Below are 18,377 nucleotides of genomic sequence, written 5' to 3' on the forward strand. Positions count from 1 at the left end.
TTCCCAGCCTGGTGCAGGTCTACAATTTTGTTTCTGGTGTCCTTTGACAGCTCTTTGGTCTTGGCCATAGTGGAGTTTGGAGTGTGACTGTTTGAGGTTGTGGACAGGTGTCTTTTATATTGATAACGAGTTCAAACAGGTGCCATTAATACAGGTAACGAGTGGAGGACAGAGGAGCCTCTTACAGAAGAAGTTACAGTCAGAAATCTTGCTTGTTTATAGGTGACCAAATACTTATTTTCCACCATAATTTGCAAATAAATTCTTTAAAAATCAGACAATGTGATTTTCTGGATTTTTTTTCTCATTTTGTCTCTCATAGTTGAGGTATACCTATGATGAAAATTACAGGCCTCTCTCATCTTTTTAAGTGGGAGAACTTGCACAATTGGTGGCTAACTAAATACTTTTTTGCCCCACTGTAGCATAACAAAACCCCACATCCTACATGACTTTGAAAGGAAACTCAAGCACGCCGAGTAAACCCACCAGAAAAACATGCAAATTCAAAGCAGGGTACACCCTTGGACCCCCTTGCTGCAAGGCAGTAGTGCAACCTCCACGCCACCGTGCCCCTACATGATTAATACATGCTTTAATGCATTTCATCATGAAAATTATATGAAGTACTTATCTTAGCATTCTAAATGTTCAGGGAGCAGGAATATCATGAAATTAATGTATTCTGTGTGCTGCCTGCGCCTCCTCTTAGTGAGGAAGTCAGTTTAAGAAGCACGTAGCGATTAACATGGCTCCGGGAACACTGTAACACAAAGCATTTAATGTGTTACATAACTTATGACAGGGTTTGAGAAAATCTAGTAAATGAAATACTCATTTTAAGATGAAGTTTAGTTTACGATATTCTACTTTAATGACAAATTACGAGAATAAAGTCAACATGTCAACTTTAATCTTGACAAATGGCGAGAATAAATTACAAATGTCGAGAATTAAGTCAACATGTCGACTTTATTCTCGTCATAAGCGTCGAGATTAAAGTGGACATGTCGAGAATAAAGTCAACATGTCGGCACACTATTACACAGAACCCAGGTACATTACACAGTATTGAAAAAAATAAAACAAGTACAACTTGGCTTGCAGTATTATCCAGTAGTATAGAAACAGTATTCACACATTTGAACATAATGGTCCACATCTGACCTTTTAAAACCAAAGTATCTCCAGACAACAGACGTGACTCCTTTTTTTGGCAAAAGTTCTTTTGTGTCATCATGTTCAACTTTACTACGGTGGGTTGGCACCCTGCCTGGGATTGGTTCCTGCCTTGTGCCCTGTGTTGGCTGGGATTGGCTCCAGCAGACCCCCGTGACCCTGTGTTCGGATTCAGCGGGTTGGAAAATGGATGGATGGATGGATGTTCAACTTTATATCGTCTGCTACAGCTTCATTATCGGAATGTTCTCTGTCCATTTTCACCGTGCAATACCTCCACTAATGCATGTACTCTGTTGCATGTGTGTTTAGTGGTGTAGCAGTGAAAAAGGTCCCCCCTTAAACAGTTTCCCACTGCGCCACGTTCCGAATGTTGTTTTGGCAATTTAAACCGGTGTTGCGGTATAAGAAAAATCCATATCATAACAAAAATAAAAAACGGTTTTCGGTATGAACCGGTATACTGCCCAGCACTAGTGAAGCATAATATTGAATACTGTACGTAATAAAAAAATAAATTGGTACAGGCTTACACAGCATAGATATATAATTAGAAGAAAAGCAAAGTCCTTATATTTATTATATCAGTATAAATGCCCTAAACAAAGTGCTACTGCTTTATTTTGTAACTATTGTCTTGCAGACCTGAATTATTAGAGGTATTTCCTAAGAAGACTTGTATGCACATTCTCTAGCATAGAATTTCTGATTCATAGCCCTGGTATCATAGTTCCAGATAATAGCAGAAAAAAACTGTAGCTACACATTTGGTGGTTCCCAGTCATACAGTTTTAAAGCGCCAAAGAATGTCTGTATTTGAAAAATGTATTTATTTGTATTTTCTGCTAAAATATATAAAATAAAATTTATTTTGTAAGATTTTAAAGCAGCTAAAAATGAATGTGAATTCCAACCCATGAAGAGGTGGCATGACTATGACTTAAAAAAGTAGATAATGCAAAGACAAAGGATTAGTCACAGATGGCAAAAATAAGCCCAGTCTCACAAACAGCTTCCTACTTTGTATCTATTTTATGTCAAAAATAAGTGGGTGGTAAAGATATTGTTTATTTAAAACATTATCAGTAAAGGTTTCTCTATTTCTAGCTATAAACAACATTTGCTGTAATTTTATTTAAAGGCAGGTTATATAGTATGTGCAAATTCCATCTTCTTTGTTCTTATATTTATTTTGTATTCTGGAATTTAATAGTCTGACAAAGTAAACAGGCAGACTTGTCTCATCTTATGAGGCATGAAGACTGACTGTTTGGTAATACTTTAGGTACTGCAAAAATGCATTATTCATTTACTATTATGTAACAAGATCTTAACAAAAATTTCTTTGGCTCTTGATAATACTTATAAAGCAGCAGTAAAGTGCTTATCTCTGCAATGTTACTTACTAACAAAACTTAACTTAACTGAGACACCTTTCGTTTGATATTACACATTTAGTATTTGTGAATCCTTCATATTAACAAGTAGTTTTACTATCCTATCAATATGCCGCACTGCACAGAGGTGAATAACCTATCTACTGATGTTTTAGAAGTATAATGGAAAAGAAAAAAAGCCTTTTCCTTTGAAGGTCTTGTTAGATAAGAGGAAATGCATAATAGATGAATAGATGGAACTAAACTAAAGTCTTAACGACTGTTCTAATAAGATATTGTGAGCGGTGACAAGGAAGCAGTCAGGACCAGGGGAAAAGTTGGGATATCACCCTGGTAACCCAGTTTAACCAAAAAACAAAGGTCCAACAAAAACTAGTAATTGCAAAATAACATGAATAAGGTTGAATATAAAAGACACTGAAACTATGTTGTTTTTTTTTGTTTTTTTTTTTTTTTTAATTGTTTCTTCTATTATGCCATGCTCTGATCCTGATTGGGATGAAGCTGCCGCCTTTCTGGCTCATTGCTTTTTATAGCAGAGAGAGTGGAAGGATGGGACTTGTTAGTTACATCACAGCTGGTTGTGAGTGCCCTCACTTGACATCATATCTGATCAGTGGAGAAAGAAGTGGATATCTTCAGTGATAGCACCCCCTCTCGGCATGGAGTGGTAGTACTTACATCTGTTGAGCTTGTCAAGGGATGCATGTCTAACAATATATAAGTAGCTGTGCCGTGTCTTACAGAGATGTTAAAAGAACTAGTAACACTAGTAGTCTAATTTATTGTTGTTAATGATTTGTTACACATTAAATTTGTAGTGGCCTGTTTGGTTTTAAGGTAATTACGCATTTATCAGTACAACATGAAAAATGCAACCAAAGTACTGAATGTATTATGTATGGTACATACTGGAATAGTTCATGTTCATCAGAGATGCACTCTTCAATTGCAAGTACTCTATATTGATGGATAATGTAGTTAATGGAGTTGAGAACAGTTTGTTTTAGGGCTAATACAAGAAGAGTCCAGAAACACAAATAATAGCAACCATCTGATCATTTTATGGAGATATCATCCATCCATTCATCTCCAAACCAACTTGAAAATAGAGCTTTTATTTATTTATTTATTTATTTTCGCTACAGGCTTTCTGAAATAGTATTATCAGGTTTGAATCTGTATTGAAGCCCACTGTCAACAGAAAGAGACACGTAAGGTCATTTTTTGAAAGTAACTAATCAAGATGTAACTTTTTCCACCTATTTTGTGATCCTGCTTACTTTAATGCATTGCTGCAGTGACCCAGAATCTGTCCTGGCAGCTTTGGTAATTAAAGCAGAAAGCAATCCTGAATACCACACACATTTCAGAGGCTTGCAGTTTATGTGAAATGGTGATTTTAAAGTGGCTGTATTTTACAGATAATTTGCACCTGTTACAAAGAGTTATAAAAACAAAATTTATTAATACTCAGTGTTAATGTAAAGTGATTCTGGCAGGTGTTCACTATGACATTCATAAATAATAACGCAACTTTTATCTTGGTTACAACATTTGCCAGTTGGTCAGTCTAAAGTTCTTCCTGAAATACTAAGTTGTTTACCATTTGGATGCAACTCAGACTATATTTGAGTACTTCTCCCTAAGGTTTAAAATTCCTTATGGAGTTGGAGAGAGAATGTAAGAATTGTATATGTGTTCTAGAAATGTATCGGGTCTTAGAAGCCATGATTATTTGATTATTTATTTCATTTGAAACTGCCTAGAGGCATTCAGTTTGATCATAGGCATTTTTAGGCAGCATGATGTATGGTGTGATGCAGTGCAAGGAAGCAGCAAGGCAGCGCTGTATGTTGCCATATAAACATTATTCTTCACTCAAATATTCTCTCATTGAGTGATTAATAAGGAACACTAATGTGGCCGTAAGATGGGGCAAGGGCTAGTTTGTAGCAGGAAAAGTGTCAAGGAGTGAATAGAAAGAAGATAAGATGTGAGTTAAATTTTTCTGGGTATTTTGGTGTGATGAGCATTTTCTATATGCTGTGTATATTTTCTAAATGTATATGTATATCTAGGAGGGCTTTTTTATGACTAAAAACTGAGACAGTATATATGTTTGAAATGCAGACTTATTTGAGCTTTGTATTAATACATTGTTATACATGTTTACATATGTATTGAGTAGGTTAAAACTGGCTGCTGCATGTTTATTTACATCTGAGGTATATAATTCAGAAAAACCTTTGCTATGCTATTTCTGCCAAGTGAACTATTAACCTTTTCTATATTTATTAGATCATTTGTCTATAAGCAAAGCATGCTGTAGCTCTCTGTATTAAACAGAGCTTCCATGCAAGTAATCTGCTGAAATTGCTGCATATGTTACACTTCTCTATAGTAGGTCTTCTACCCAGCTATCATGTTAGAGGAATGTGGGCAAGGTAAATTGGCCTGTAGTTAGATACTGTGTTTTTAGGCAACGAGTAAAGCTGGGATTTGATATGTGTTGTAGGTGGATGAGTATGCACTACCCCTTGTAAGAGCCAACCCCAATAAGCTAAAGTTCATGTTAAATTTGTGTAAGTATTTGTTTAGTTAGAATAAGGTGTATGGTTTTGCATTATTACAGAGAATGCCTAAATAGATAATATAAAGTCCTGTTTTATCTCCTAACGTCTACCATGTTAATGAGTCAGTCCTAACACTTGCTATAATTCTGATTAAATAGGAAAATAAGGTCAGATAGACAGATTTCTTGCTTGCAAATGAAAAGATATAGAGACATATAGTGTTCTGACCATATGTAAGTAACAAATAAAATGACTTAAAGAAATGTGACTAAGATTTGTCAACCTGAAAATTAAGAGTATCATAGATAAGAATTTATGTTCTGTATGTATTATTAATGAATTTCACTAAACCTTTAAAAATGAAGATACTTGGACTGTGAAATTTCTTGTGTAAACATCATTCTCAGTGCTTGAACTCTTCTGTCTCAGTAGCTTCAGAATTTTGCAAACTTGTAAGAAACATGGCTGCAATCTGCACTCCAGTCTAGATTATAAGTGTGAGTAATTATGTCCGCCTTTAGTTTAAAGTATGAACTGTTTGGATTCAAAGAAAAAGTAAATTATCTCTGTGACAGTAGATGAACACAATAATACAGTAAGTGTGAAAAATATGTTATGTTGTTTATTTAAAATGTAAAAAATTTCTATTAACTGTTTTGGGCCTTCATTAAATATAGGTGAGCTATACATTTCTGTACTCCTGTTCCTTTTCTATCATATGTTAATTCCCATCAATTTATTATCTGAATGCAACTGATTGAGTCAAATATCAAATACAGTACTCCAGTTGTCTCTTAGAGAAGAAAAAAAATGAGACAGCTTCAAAGTTGTCTGGGTAATGGGGGGTGGTGATTTCAACAAAAGAGCTTTTGAGAATGACAATATTCTCACCACTTGTGTTTAACCAAGTTAGTTCATATCCCCTCGCAACCGTCCTATTGGAGCCCCATCACTATTTAAGTTTAAAAAAAATAGAGTAAATGGCAACTGTTAACTTTGAACCTTCAAGTGTTAAGCCAACAATCAGCAGCCAAATTTGTATTCCTAGTAAACATGTCTTGAAATTGAGACGTAACCCCACCTCCAACCAAAAAAGTTGAATATGTTTTCATTATCTGAGATAGGGCAAACAGTAATAACGGGACCGTGAAATAAACTGAATCCACTGTTCTGTTGCCTGGATATTCTAAATGACACAGCAACGTAAATTAGTTATGTCTGACTTTGCATATCACAGATGTTATAAGAGTAAAGAATCAAGTTCAGAAATTTAACATAATCTATTAAAGAGAAAATAAAGGTCCTATACATTTGGTGATGGTATTTCCCTTCTTGATTAATGACTATGCCTAACTATCATTTTATTTTTGTTGTAGTAATATAAGCTGTAGTTTACATTAAAGGAACCTAAAGAAAGAAAAAGTATACCCTCTTTCAGTCATACTAGCAACTGCGTATTAATAAAAATACTGTAGTGCAAAATAAAATCATTCAAAAAAACTGCACCTTGTGAGCATCTGCACAGTTTTGTGCAATTCTAAATGCCAAAATAGCTTTTGATTGCATTACCATAATTGTCTTTTTGTTAATAGCAGTTTCCTTGAGAAACCAGGAATGACAGGTAATTTGGATGGCTATCACAAACTGTTAGTTAATTCAATACAATACAGGTAAATTCTAGTCAAAAGTCTGCTACTGCTGCAGATGAATTGGAACCCTATCTCTTCAGATTTTTTGTCTTTGTGAAATGAAGACAATAAGTGTGGCTTATACATTAAACTTTGGGTTTAACTACACATGGTGAGCCATAGCCTGCACCCATAACACAGGGTGCAAGATAAGAATCCATCTAGTCAATAGATGTGGAAGGAGAACTGGGAAAATCATTTGTAGACATTACAAGATGTAAACACACTTACCTTGAGTAGGCCTTACCACTGCATCATTGTACTGCTCAAAAGTAAATAACGTAGATCCTAAAATATGGCACTATGGAAGGGAAAGCACCACAATGGAAATGAAAGCTATGAAGAACAGTTTCATGATTAGTAAAAGAACACTTAATACAACTGAAAGAAGAAGTGATATTTTATTTTCCTCTTTAAATATTACTGCAGCAAAAATTGTTATGCAGCATCAATTTTTTTCTATTTTTTCTGGGGGATTTGAGAACTTCAGCATTCTTGTAATTTGTATACATGTGAAATAGTTTCAGATTTACAATTAAGGATCCCATGGACTGGTTAAAATTAAGCATCAGTTAATAAATTGTACTTTGATTTTTATTCATTTATTTAGTCGACATTGAATCAAAGCAAGATACAAATCACAAGTACATGTTGCAGCTGTTTCCATAACTTTATGGCATAACCAGAGTGGGGACTGAAGTAATAACCTTGTGTTTTGCAGTCCAGTGCCTTAATTATTGCTTAGCTTTGTCTTTATCAGAATGAATAAAGCAGTTAGCAGTGAGAAAAGAAGAAGCCTGTGAAAAGGACTAAAGGGCCAAAGTAGGCTTTAGTCAGTGTGGGTATGACAAGTGAGTACAAAGCCCAAATTAGTGGTCCTCAGGTCCAGGAAATGTATCACAGGAGCCACTTTGAAATGTAACACATAGTTTTGGCACTAGAGGTGCACTTAGAGTAAGCAGAACTGCTTCATGAAGGCAGCGGTGACTGAATTAACTCAATAAATAATTGAGCTTTCACTTGTATCTGCATGTTTCAGTTTTTTAATTCAATTTAGGTTTCTCTTTTATATCTGTGTTATGGTCATAATTTTTTCCCTTTTTTCTCCCTCTAATGCAGATCCGTCTTTCACAGTTAGTCATACTATTCTGAACAACCCAGATTTGGCTGGTGCACCAACCAAACTTGAGTGCAGGATGTCAAATGATCAAAATGTTAATGGTGCCACACTTGCTGTTTCATGGTACTTCAAGGAAAACTCACCAGGAGATGTTCCACTCTTCACTTATAACATTGCTTCTGTAGACCACAATTTGGTTCTTCAGGCCAGTAGCAATTACAGTGAACGTGTTAAAAATGGACATATTGTTCTCACAAAGACAGACAATGCAGCATTTCAACTCCAAATACTGCACACCCGGGACACTGATCGAGGAGGATATTTCTGTACTATCTCCACTTGGACCCAGACAAAGAATCATAATTGGGTGCAGACAAAAAATGTTTCCTCTAGTACTTCTGTAATTTTCTGGAGACAAGACAGTAAGTGGTATTATTTTCCTTTGTTACTTAATGATTTTAAAGTAGTTCTAACAATTTGCTGAATCACAACCACAAATAACTATGGATGTATAAAGAAAGCTTTCAGATTTAAAGAATGTGGTTTATATGAAATGTAAACAGTAATGCACAGAAGGAAAACAGTGCAGGAATAGTGAAGCAGAAATGCAGCAAAGATAAAGTAAAACCCAGGGTTTGGTTCTGTGCTCTAACAGTTTCTACCCTTCTCCAATTACATCAGTGGACATTCCCTTATGCTAACTTTTTGACTCATACTGTGCATACTGGACAGCCTTGATTGGTATAGTTGAGTTTGGATGTTAGACCAAAAATTTTTTAAGGCTTTAATACTGTGATACCCTTTAGGGTCAGTAATCAAGTGTCAGATATTTTATATGAGGTCAAAATCCAAGCTTTTGCTATAGCCGTTGTATCAACATCTGTAAATGGTTTTAATGGAGATACTGCAATCTAGTGCATAAACAGTGTGGTAATCTCTCATTAACTTCTCTCTATTCCCAGAACACCTTTAAATTTCTTCCTAATGGTCCATCCCAGATGTAGCAAGAAGAACGTGCCTCTTTTCTTTCTCTCAGTTTGACTAGGACTACTGACCATTTATTGATTCCACCGATGTGATGCCTAATAACTGATAAATATCTTACCTTGTCCTTTCTTTTCCCGAGAACTCCTACTTCAGATCTATTATGCACACCGACACAGTATTGTATAAACATATAATCTAGTATAAAATCCTGCTTCATATCCTTTTCAAATTCCACGTAATTCCCCACATAAAACATCCTCATTCCTATAGCTCCGCGCTTTCTTGTAGGTCACCCTGGAGCCACAAACGTTGAGTGATTTCCCCATTCACTACATCACACAGGAAACTCTAAGGCATCTGGTTTTCCTCATTCCTTCTATTTTGTAAAACTATTTGAAGAACACTGATTATCAACTCATTGCCTCAAAGCATTTTATAGCATTACTTGACATAGGATATATACAGTATTTCCAAAAACATAGTATGTAAGTATAATTCTAAAGATAATTAGCATTTCGCATTTTAAATTAAGTCAGATCAGAAACAACCTACAATTTTTTTGTTTTAATTAATATTTTGTTCTAAACATTTTCACTAGTATACAGTTATATAGTTAGATATCTGTTGAGTTGTAAAATGAAAAGCCTCTAAAAACATTGTCTCAAACATGCACATCTCAGTTACCTTGTTAAGCTGCAATATGTGAGTTGTGCATCTGGCATGTGTGAACTTTTTAATGTTTGGAGTTTCCTTTTAGACATTATCACTTTTATGAGGTTAAATTCTGGAATTCATCACTTTATACAACAGTGATAAAATAAACACAAATCTTTTGAGTTACAATTCAAATGTGTACTTATTAAGAGTTTGAAAATTTGCTGTGGTTTCTTATAGTTTCTTGCATGTTCTAGAAGTGGTGGGCAGACCTCTTCAACTTTGAAAGCTGATTTGTTGCTGTTTTTTGAAAATGATTTGATGAATTTTAATGGTATTATACAAAGATTAGGTGACTGGATGTTATTGTTATTTTTATCTTTATAATGGTATTCCAGTACCTTTTCACCTCCATTATAAAGCATACAAGTGGGCTAGTTATTTTTTAAAAATTTAAAATGTTTCACTTTAAAATACAGTTTCATGTGGCAAGCTAATATATACCATGATTGTAAGAACATACCTTTGACTTAAAAAAAAAAAACGCCAAACTTCTGCTTCAAGCAGTTTTTTGTTTAACCTCCATGGCGTTAACCCCAAGCATGACTTGGGTTTGTAATTTTATACAATTATGGGTAAACCCAAGTCAGGTTTGGGAGGACGTGTAATGTTATGGTTTGTTAAACTTGAATAGCTCTCAGGGCAGTTCTTCTGCCGCCATTTAGAGCTTGAAATAACATCACGCTGCAATAAACAAGTATTTCTATGCTTTATGCCTCTTTATGGTGACTCTAAAGTAACACGTCAATATTCAAGAGTAGGAGGTACCTTTTAAAAAAAAAAAAAAAAAAAAAAAAAAACAATTGTAAATGAAAAGCCACAAAGACAGTTTTAGTACAAATGGAAACGGTAACATTGCCCAAATCCAGCAATAGTGATAACAATGTGAATTGGTCTTCAGACATTGACACGGAAAGTGAAACCGATGCATACAGACTTTACTGTATGACCATACTGCCATGATACACCCAGTGAAATCGTTTGTGTGAAGCTTCGCTGTGGTGCAACTGTAGCAGCGTGACAGAAAAGACAAAATCATTTTGATCAAGTGTAAGGAAAAGCAAGATTTTAAACCCCTAAGCACTGTTCACAATGTGGAAACTGTCAATGTTCATGTCTGGGGAAATGTGGAAGTCACTAAGCCTTAAGCTGTGGTAGCCTGCAGTAACAGAAGGGGCTTTTTGATTATGCAGCTCATGCACTTACATTCTAACCTCGCATGTGCAAGCAACAGAATAAAATATTAGAAAAGTGTGCAAAGGAATACACTTCCACTGTCATTACAACATTGGACAGTGCACTGGTGATTGTTTCAAAGCATATTACACAAAGGACATGCACAATAACTGAATCGGTACAGCACTAAACACTAGACAGACCTTTCCTGTTCTAGTTATTTTGACATTTACATGTTTCTCTTACACGTAATAACATTTTTTCTTGTTGGAAAAAAATTCATAACATAATGCTAAGGAGGCTATTGTGGAGTACTTTACAAGTCAGTAAAGTAAGAGCTGAACCAGCAAATGTAAATTCCTCTGCTTCTCAGAGTTCACTGGTTGAAATTCTTTGCTTATTCTTCTTACAAATTTCTAGCTAAGGAGCAAAAATTGATATTAAATAAAAAATTACATTGTAAATATTGATAGATATATGAACTGTTCATTTGCTGAATTTTAATTTTACTCTTATTGTATTTTGTAGATCCAAAGCTTGCTGTGATTGCAACTCCAATTAGAGCAGTATTCTCTCCTGGAGAAACATTTGAGATGGCTTGTAAAGTTATTGGGGAAAACCTAAAGACCCCACGCTACTCTATAGTTATTAATGTGGAGTATGCAGGTGGTAAAACCAAAAAAATTATTTCTCTGAGTAAGGATTCAATAATTAATCTGGAGGAATGGAATGACAAACATCGGCTTGACAGCGTGGTTTTGGAGAAAACAGGAGAGACAGCATTCCTCTTTCGAATGTATGGATCGCAAATCTCTGATGTTGGGTTTTATTTCTGTTCCATTTCTGCCTGGACACCAGATGTGGGAAACACGTGGACCAAGACTATAACAGATGTTTCCAACAAAGTCAGAATTGCTTTTGAACAATCAGGTAAAGTATGTGAGACATAAGTCTGCTTATTTGTTTTTGCCTTTTAGTAGGTTTTATGATTGCGTATCAATTAATTGTTTCAGGTCTACGATGTATTTACATTTCCAAGGTATGACTTAAAATTGTTTAATTTCATTGAAAAGTATCTCCTTACCCACCAAGCAACTAAGATGCTGAATTAAGTAAGAAATTGACTTGAATGCAATGACGCCTTAATTGGCTGACAAACATAAAGGTGTTGGTTAGTTTATGCATGAAGAATGACAGCTGGATCATAACAAAGCACTATATTAAAACAATTAAATTTAGTTTCAATAGAGTCATGAGGTAATTAATCATAGTTATTTATTGTGCAGAATTACATTTCAGTCACCAGCTTTGGAGGCACTGTAATTGAAACTGCTATGCCACATGCTGAAAAAATGATTTCTCTAAAGACTCATTCTTCAGAATCCACTTGAGAAGACGTTTGGGGTTTGAATTCTCACTTTAGTTAAATATTTGTCACTGCACATAACAATGTGTGTAGTTTTGGAAACCGTTCACCTATTTCTTTGAATAATTATCTTCATTTTGCTACTTGCAAATTTGCAGCGTCTTCTCAATTTGCCATAGTTCACTTGCAAATCCCCAGGTACAGCACATACTGTACTTGCTATTCATTCATATTTAACAAAGTTTGGGTTTATTTATGGACTTAAGATATAACATAATTTTACATATTACTGTAGATAATTAGGAATCTCATATTAACTAATAGTAATGTGGTTGCCTTAGCCATCTGACTTTTTAAAGTGATTAAAATGTTTGGTTCAACTGCATAACCGAAACTGATGAGAAACTGTGTGTGAAGAAGTAGTTCCTGATTTTTGTGTTGGATGTAATTTTCCAGTTTTTAGCTTTTAATTTAGCTCTATATGGGGCAGCCAGTTTAGTCTGTTAAACCACAAAACAGTAGACGACTGATGTAAATTGGTTTCATGTTTCACGGATTAGAAAAAAGCTTAAGTAAAGCCATCTGTATGGTCACTTAAAAGGCCAGCAGATAAACTGCAAGCTAACAAAATTATTGCAGCTCAACAATGATAATTCTGACCCTCAAAAAGGAAGTTTAATAACAGACTTTAATAATTCAGAAAATACTTTATTATTATCATTAGATAAATATTCATTTATTTAATGTATAGTTTTATGCAAAGAATTTATATCAAGTCACAATTGCATTAGACAACTATTGCAGCAAATATACAAGGACTGGTAAGGTATTGTGTTTATTATGCTTAAATGCAAATTGATTAGTGTTATCACGTGCTACACACATTAAAATCTCAAACAAAGCTAATGATATATACTTAACATTTAAAAAGACAAAAGCAAAAAAGAGAATTATAAGAAATCACTCCAAACAATTGATAAATATGTAGTCCAAGATGGTTCCTCTGCCTTTTTATTGGTTTTATAAATTACAGTTAATTATATTCTGGTGCAGCACAGTGGCGCAGTGGTAGCGCTGCTGCCTTGCAGTAAGGAGACCTGGGTTCGCTTCCCGGATCCTTCCTGCGTGGAATTTGCATGTTCTCCCCGTGTCTGCGTGGGTTTCCTCCGGGAGCTCCGGTTTCCTCCCACAGTCCAGAGACATGCAAGTTACGTGGATTGGCGATTCTAAATTGGTCCTAATGTGTGCTTGGTGTGTGGGTGTGTTTGTGTGTGTCCTGCGGTGGGTTGGCACCCTGCCCGGGATTGGTTCCTGCCTTGTACCCTGTGTTGGCTGGGATTGGCTCCAGCAGATCCCCGTGACCCTGTGTTCGGATTCAGCGGGTTGGAAAATGGATGGATGGATGGATTATATTCAAGTCAGATTTAGAGGTTCATTATGCTTAATTAAGGACATCATTAATGTAAGTGAATTTCAGGTTATCTGTTTAATGTTAAAATAGCATATCTGTTTATTCATTGCTTGATGGTAAGATGTGTTAGGATTTTTCCAGCTAAGTAAGATCAAGTGAACTTAATAGATTTAGCATATGGTACAAAATAATAACATTAAAAGAAGATACAGCGGGAAAATAAGTATTGAATGCATCAGTGTTTTTCTCAGTAAATATATTTGTAATGAGGCTATTGACATTAAATTTTCACCAGATATCGGTAACAACCCAAGTAGTCCACACATACAAAGAAATCAAAACAAATAAGTCCATAAATTATGTGTAATAAAGTGGAATGCCACAGGGAAATAGCATTGAACACATGAAGAAAAGGAGGTGCAAAAAGGCATGGAAAACCAAGAAATCACCTGAAATATGTCAGTATTTAGAAAGCAATCCTGCCTCCTATCAGTGCAAATTAATATCCGCTGGTTTAGCCCTAATTGATGGCCTATAAAAAGGTTCCTCATTACCATGGTGTCACATAAGAAGCATCTCATGATGGGTAAAAGCAAAGAGCTCTCTCAAGACCTTCACAACCTTATTGTTGCAAAACATACTGATGGCAATGGTTATAGACATATTTCTAAACTTCTGAATGTTCCAGTGAGCACCATTGGGGTCATAATCCGGCAGTAGAAAGAACATCCTTTCACCATAAACCAGCCACAACCAGGTGCTCCTCACAGGATTTCTGACAGAGGAGTCAAAAGAATAATCAGAAGAGTTGTCCAGGAGCCAAGGACCACTTGCGGAGAGCTTCAGAACGACCTGGAATTAGCAGGTACAGTTATTTCAAAGAAAACAATAACTAATGCACTCAACTGCCATGCCTCTACGCATGCTTACTACGCAAGACTGCATGTGCTAAAGACAAAGCATGTTGAAGCTCATTTAAAGTTTGCTGCACAACATTTGGACAAGCCAATGAAATGCTGGGAGAATATAGTCAGATGAGACCAAAATTGAACTCTTTGGATGTCATTACACACACCATGTTTGGAGGAGAATTGGCACTGCACATCACCACAAAAACACCATACCAACAGTGAAGTTTAGAGCTGGGAACATCATGGTGTGGGGGGGCTGTTTTTCAGCATATGGTACTGGCAGACTTCATATAATTGAAGGAAGGAGAAATGGAGAAATGTACCAGGCTATTCTTAATAACAATCTACTGCCACCTACCAGTATGCTTAAGATGAAACGAGGGTGAACATTTTAGCAAGACAATAGATCCCAAACACACAGCCAAAGAAACTCAATTGGCTTCAGAGAAAGAAAATAAAGCTGCCTAGTCAGTCACCTGACTTGAACCCAATTGAAAACCTATGGAAAGAACTGAAGATAAGAGTTCATAGAAGAGGCCCCCAGAACCTTCAAGATATGAAGACAGTTTGTGTGGAAGAATGGGCCAAAATCACACCTGAGCAATGCATGCGACTAGTTTCTCCATACAGGAAGCGTATTGAAGCTGTCATTTCCAACAAAGGCTTTTCTACTAAGTATTAAATAAATTTCAGTATGCATGTTGAATACTTATTCACTGCATCATTCCTCTTTATTACACACTAGCTGACCCCCACAGCACAGACCGCGTAGTAGTGAAAAAGGGCAAACTTTAAAAATCAATTAAAAAAAAAAAAAAGTAATAATTTGTATTGATAAGAATTTATATTGATAGCTTTCATATCCAAGGGCCTCTTGCTATACAATATTTTTGGTTTTGCTATCAGGGGCGAGAATGTAGCTGTGAACTCTCTGCCAAAAATGTAAAAAGTTGGCAGGGTATCTCTGGACAAATGGAAGGTAGGTATGCTCCAACGTCAAACATTGGCACTGTATCTGATCGTGTTCAGCTCTGACGGGAAAGCGTCTCCCATGTAGGGAGAAGAACACGTAGCCGTGATATTTCTGCCAGTGAGCAGCTACCCTCTAAAATACAGGTAGCTGAGATCTCTCAAAAACATAAAACGTAACTCTTTAACAATCTCTAGATGATAATGTCTGCTGAACAAACAGGTATCGCTAGCTAAGCGGAGACAAGGTACGCTCCAACACATGGCAAGAGGTAGAGCAACTCAAACAGAGGCTGGCACGTGAATGAGGATGGCCCCACCCAGCTCCCTACTCCTGAGGTCCTGCTTCCCTCTTCCCTGGGCCCTCAGTCTGTCTCTCGGATTTCCGCGAATAAATTGGTGCCACAACTGAACTATGATAATTAGCACGATGAGAGAGAAGTCGCAAAATCAACCGGAATGTTCAATCAAATTATAGAAGAAAACCTGATCTAAATCTGTTAAGTAGTTGTCTCATGAAAAACAGACAGACATATAGACAGACGTTGGATTTTATATGTGTATATATATAGAGAGAGAGAGAGAGAACTTAATTTATGGACTTATTTGTTTTGATTTCTTTGTATGTGTTGATTACTTGGGATGTTGCTGACATCTGGTGAAAATTTAATGTCAGTAGCCCCATTAGAAATATATTTACTGAGAAAAACGTTTTATATTCCAATAAGGTTTGAGAGTGTGACATCACTGAAACAGTTTACACAGTTTTGACCAGGGCTTGAAATTGGTGAGGGGTGGGGGGATGCACACCTTTAAATTTAACACAAAGAGGGATTTCAGACTCTGGGTGGGAATTAAAGTATGTTGGGTGGACGGTATCCAAAACCCCACAATTTAATAAACACTTTAAAATTTTTCATTGTCACAACTTATTCTTTCTGATGTTTACAGTAGTTTTAGAATAACTGATAAAGTTGAGTAAATGAAGTTATCAGTCAATAACTTGTATTTTATGATATTTTAACTTTAAATAATTCTTTAATTTTACACATTTTCATTTGTTTAATATTATAATTTTCCACTTATGTTTTGGTCAAAAACGCAGACTTTCCAAGGAAATATGGTCAGTAGAGTAATTCATAAAAATCTGTCATCCATCCATCTATTATCCAACTCGCTATATCCTAACTACAGGGTCACGAGGGTCTGCTGGAGCCAGTCCCAGCCAACACAGGGCACAAGGCAGGAAACAAACCCTGGGTAGGGCGCCAGCCCACCGCAGGGTACACACACACCCACACACCAAGCACACACTAGGGACAATTTAGAATCGCCAATGCATCTAACCTGCATGTCTTTGGACTGTGGGAGGAAACTGGAATACCCGAAGGAAACCCACGCAGACACGGGGAGAACATGCAAACTCTATGCAGGGAGGACCCGGGAAGCAAACCCGGGCATAAAAATCTAGAGAATATAAAATAGACTGAGAAAAATAAGTACTGTATTTGTAGCTTTTAAATCCACACCATACTGTTTTTCCTGCAGCTTTAATTATAGTTGAGCTTTCAACATAAGGCTCCAAATGTGAATGCTGTTATTTTAAGAAATTTGAAATATTTAGGCGATCCTAAATTGTCCCTAGTGTGTGCTTGGTGTGTGTATGTTTGTGTGTGCCCTGTGGTGGGCTGGCACCCTGCCTGGGGTTCGTTCCTGCCTTGCGCCCTGTGTGGATGGATGGAATATAATGAATGCATTCTTAGCTTAAGTGGCACAGTAGTGCAGACTGGTTAGCACTGCCACTTTACTGATCCAGCATACTAGGTTTAAATCAAGCACTTGATCATCGACATGAAGACTGCATGTTCTCCTTGTGCCTCTGCTTTTATTCTGAATTGGGATAAGCAGGTTTGAGAATGATAACTATTACTTTCCCAGTGAACATCTTTGCTTTGAGATTACCATTAACACTAGAATTACCAGAGCCTACGAAAAAAACTCGTAGATCCGTCCCACCTTAATTTGTTTCACACTTCTCCATCAGCGTCTTTTGTCCTGTAAATGTGTTGATAAGCAGCAAGTAGCCTACTATCACATCCCCCATTGCCGCACAGTTTTCTCAGCTCAAACCTGTTTACCTGTGTGTCAGTTGCCTGGAGTTGTATAGAGTGAGAAGTCAAGCAAATTGACACCTTTTATAAGTACTATATCGTTATTTGGAACAAATGCATTTCGTGCATGTTCCGTGTCTACAACGATCTATGTAAACACATCGTTAAAACAAATGTTTTTCATGTTTTAGTAATAATTGACAAAATGTAGACATGAAGTGTATAATGTGTGAAGCAAATATGCAATTTTTTTTTTTTTATATATATAAATTCTAATTTATTCTACACTATGGTATAATTTAAAAAAGTAAAACTAAGGGCAAACGTTTATAATCATTTAGAAAAATAATTTTTAGTTAAGAACTAAACTGTTTACCAAAGACATAAGGATAAAAATTCCAATAAACATTTAATATAAAAATTCACCCCTGAAATAAAGCTCATATTATGGTTGAAGTCCTTGCATGCCAACAACCCACCTGTGTAGTACAGCTTTGGCATAGAAAGATAGGCAGAGAGGAAGCTGGGAAGTTAATAAGGGATTTAATCTGTCCTAGCTCTTACAGAAGGAGAGAAAGAGAAATCTATTGAATGTTGCATTAATTAGCTCCAGATGGATCATCTCTGTGAAAGAGTGCATCCAGTGTAACAAATTGGCAACTGCATTAGGTTTCCACATGGAAGCTAGGGTGATTTTTGCAGCTGTAGAGCCCAGAAAAGTGCCTGTTTTCTTGGAAGTGAAAGAGCAACCCAAAAGATGGAGATGAAGAAC

General features: G+C 36.1%; 1 protein-coding gene across 1 annotated transcript in view; it reads left to right on the forward strand.

Moving 5' to 3' along the window:
• LOC114650840 (prostaglandin F2 receptor negative regulator-like) overlaps window positions 1-18,377 on the forward strand; it is a 133,262-nt gene that overhangs the window by 73,678 nt on the left and 41,207 nt on the right. Inside the window, exons 5-6 of the mRNA XM_028800728.2 lie at window positions 7,960-8,382; window positions 11,366-11,767. Of these exons, the coding sequence (XP_028656561.2) occupies window positions 7,960-8,382; window positions 11,366-11,767 (825 nt within the window). The remainder of the gene's footprint in view (window positions 1-7,959; window positions 8,383-11,365; window positions 11,768-18,377) is intronic.

Source organism: Erpetoichthys calabaricus, chromosome 4, assembly GCF_900747795.2.
Source record: "Erpetoichthys calabaricus chromosome 4, fErpCal1.3, whole genome shotgun sequence".
In the NCBI taxonomy this organism is placed as follows: domain Eukaryota; kingdom Metazoa; phylum Chordata; class Cladistia; order Polypteriformes; family Polypteridae; genus Erpetoichthys; species Erpetoichthys calabaricus.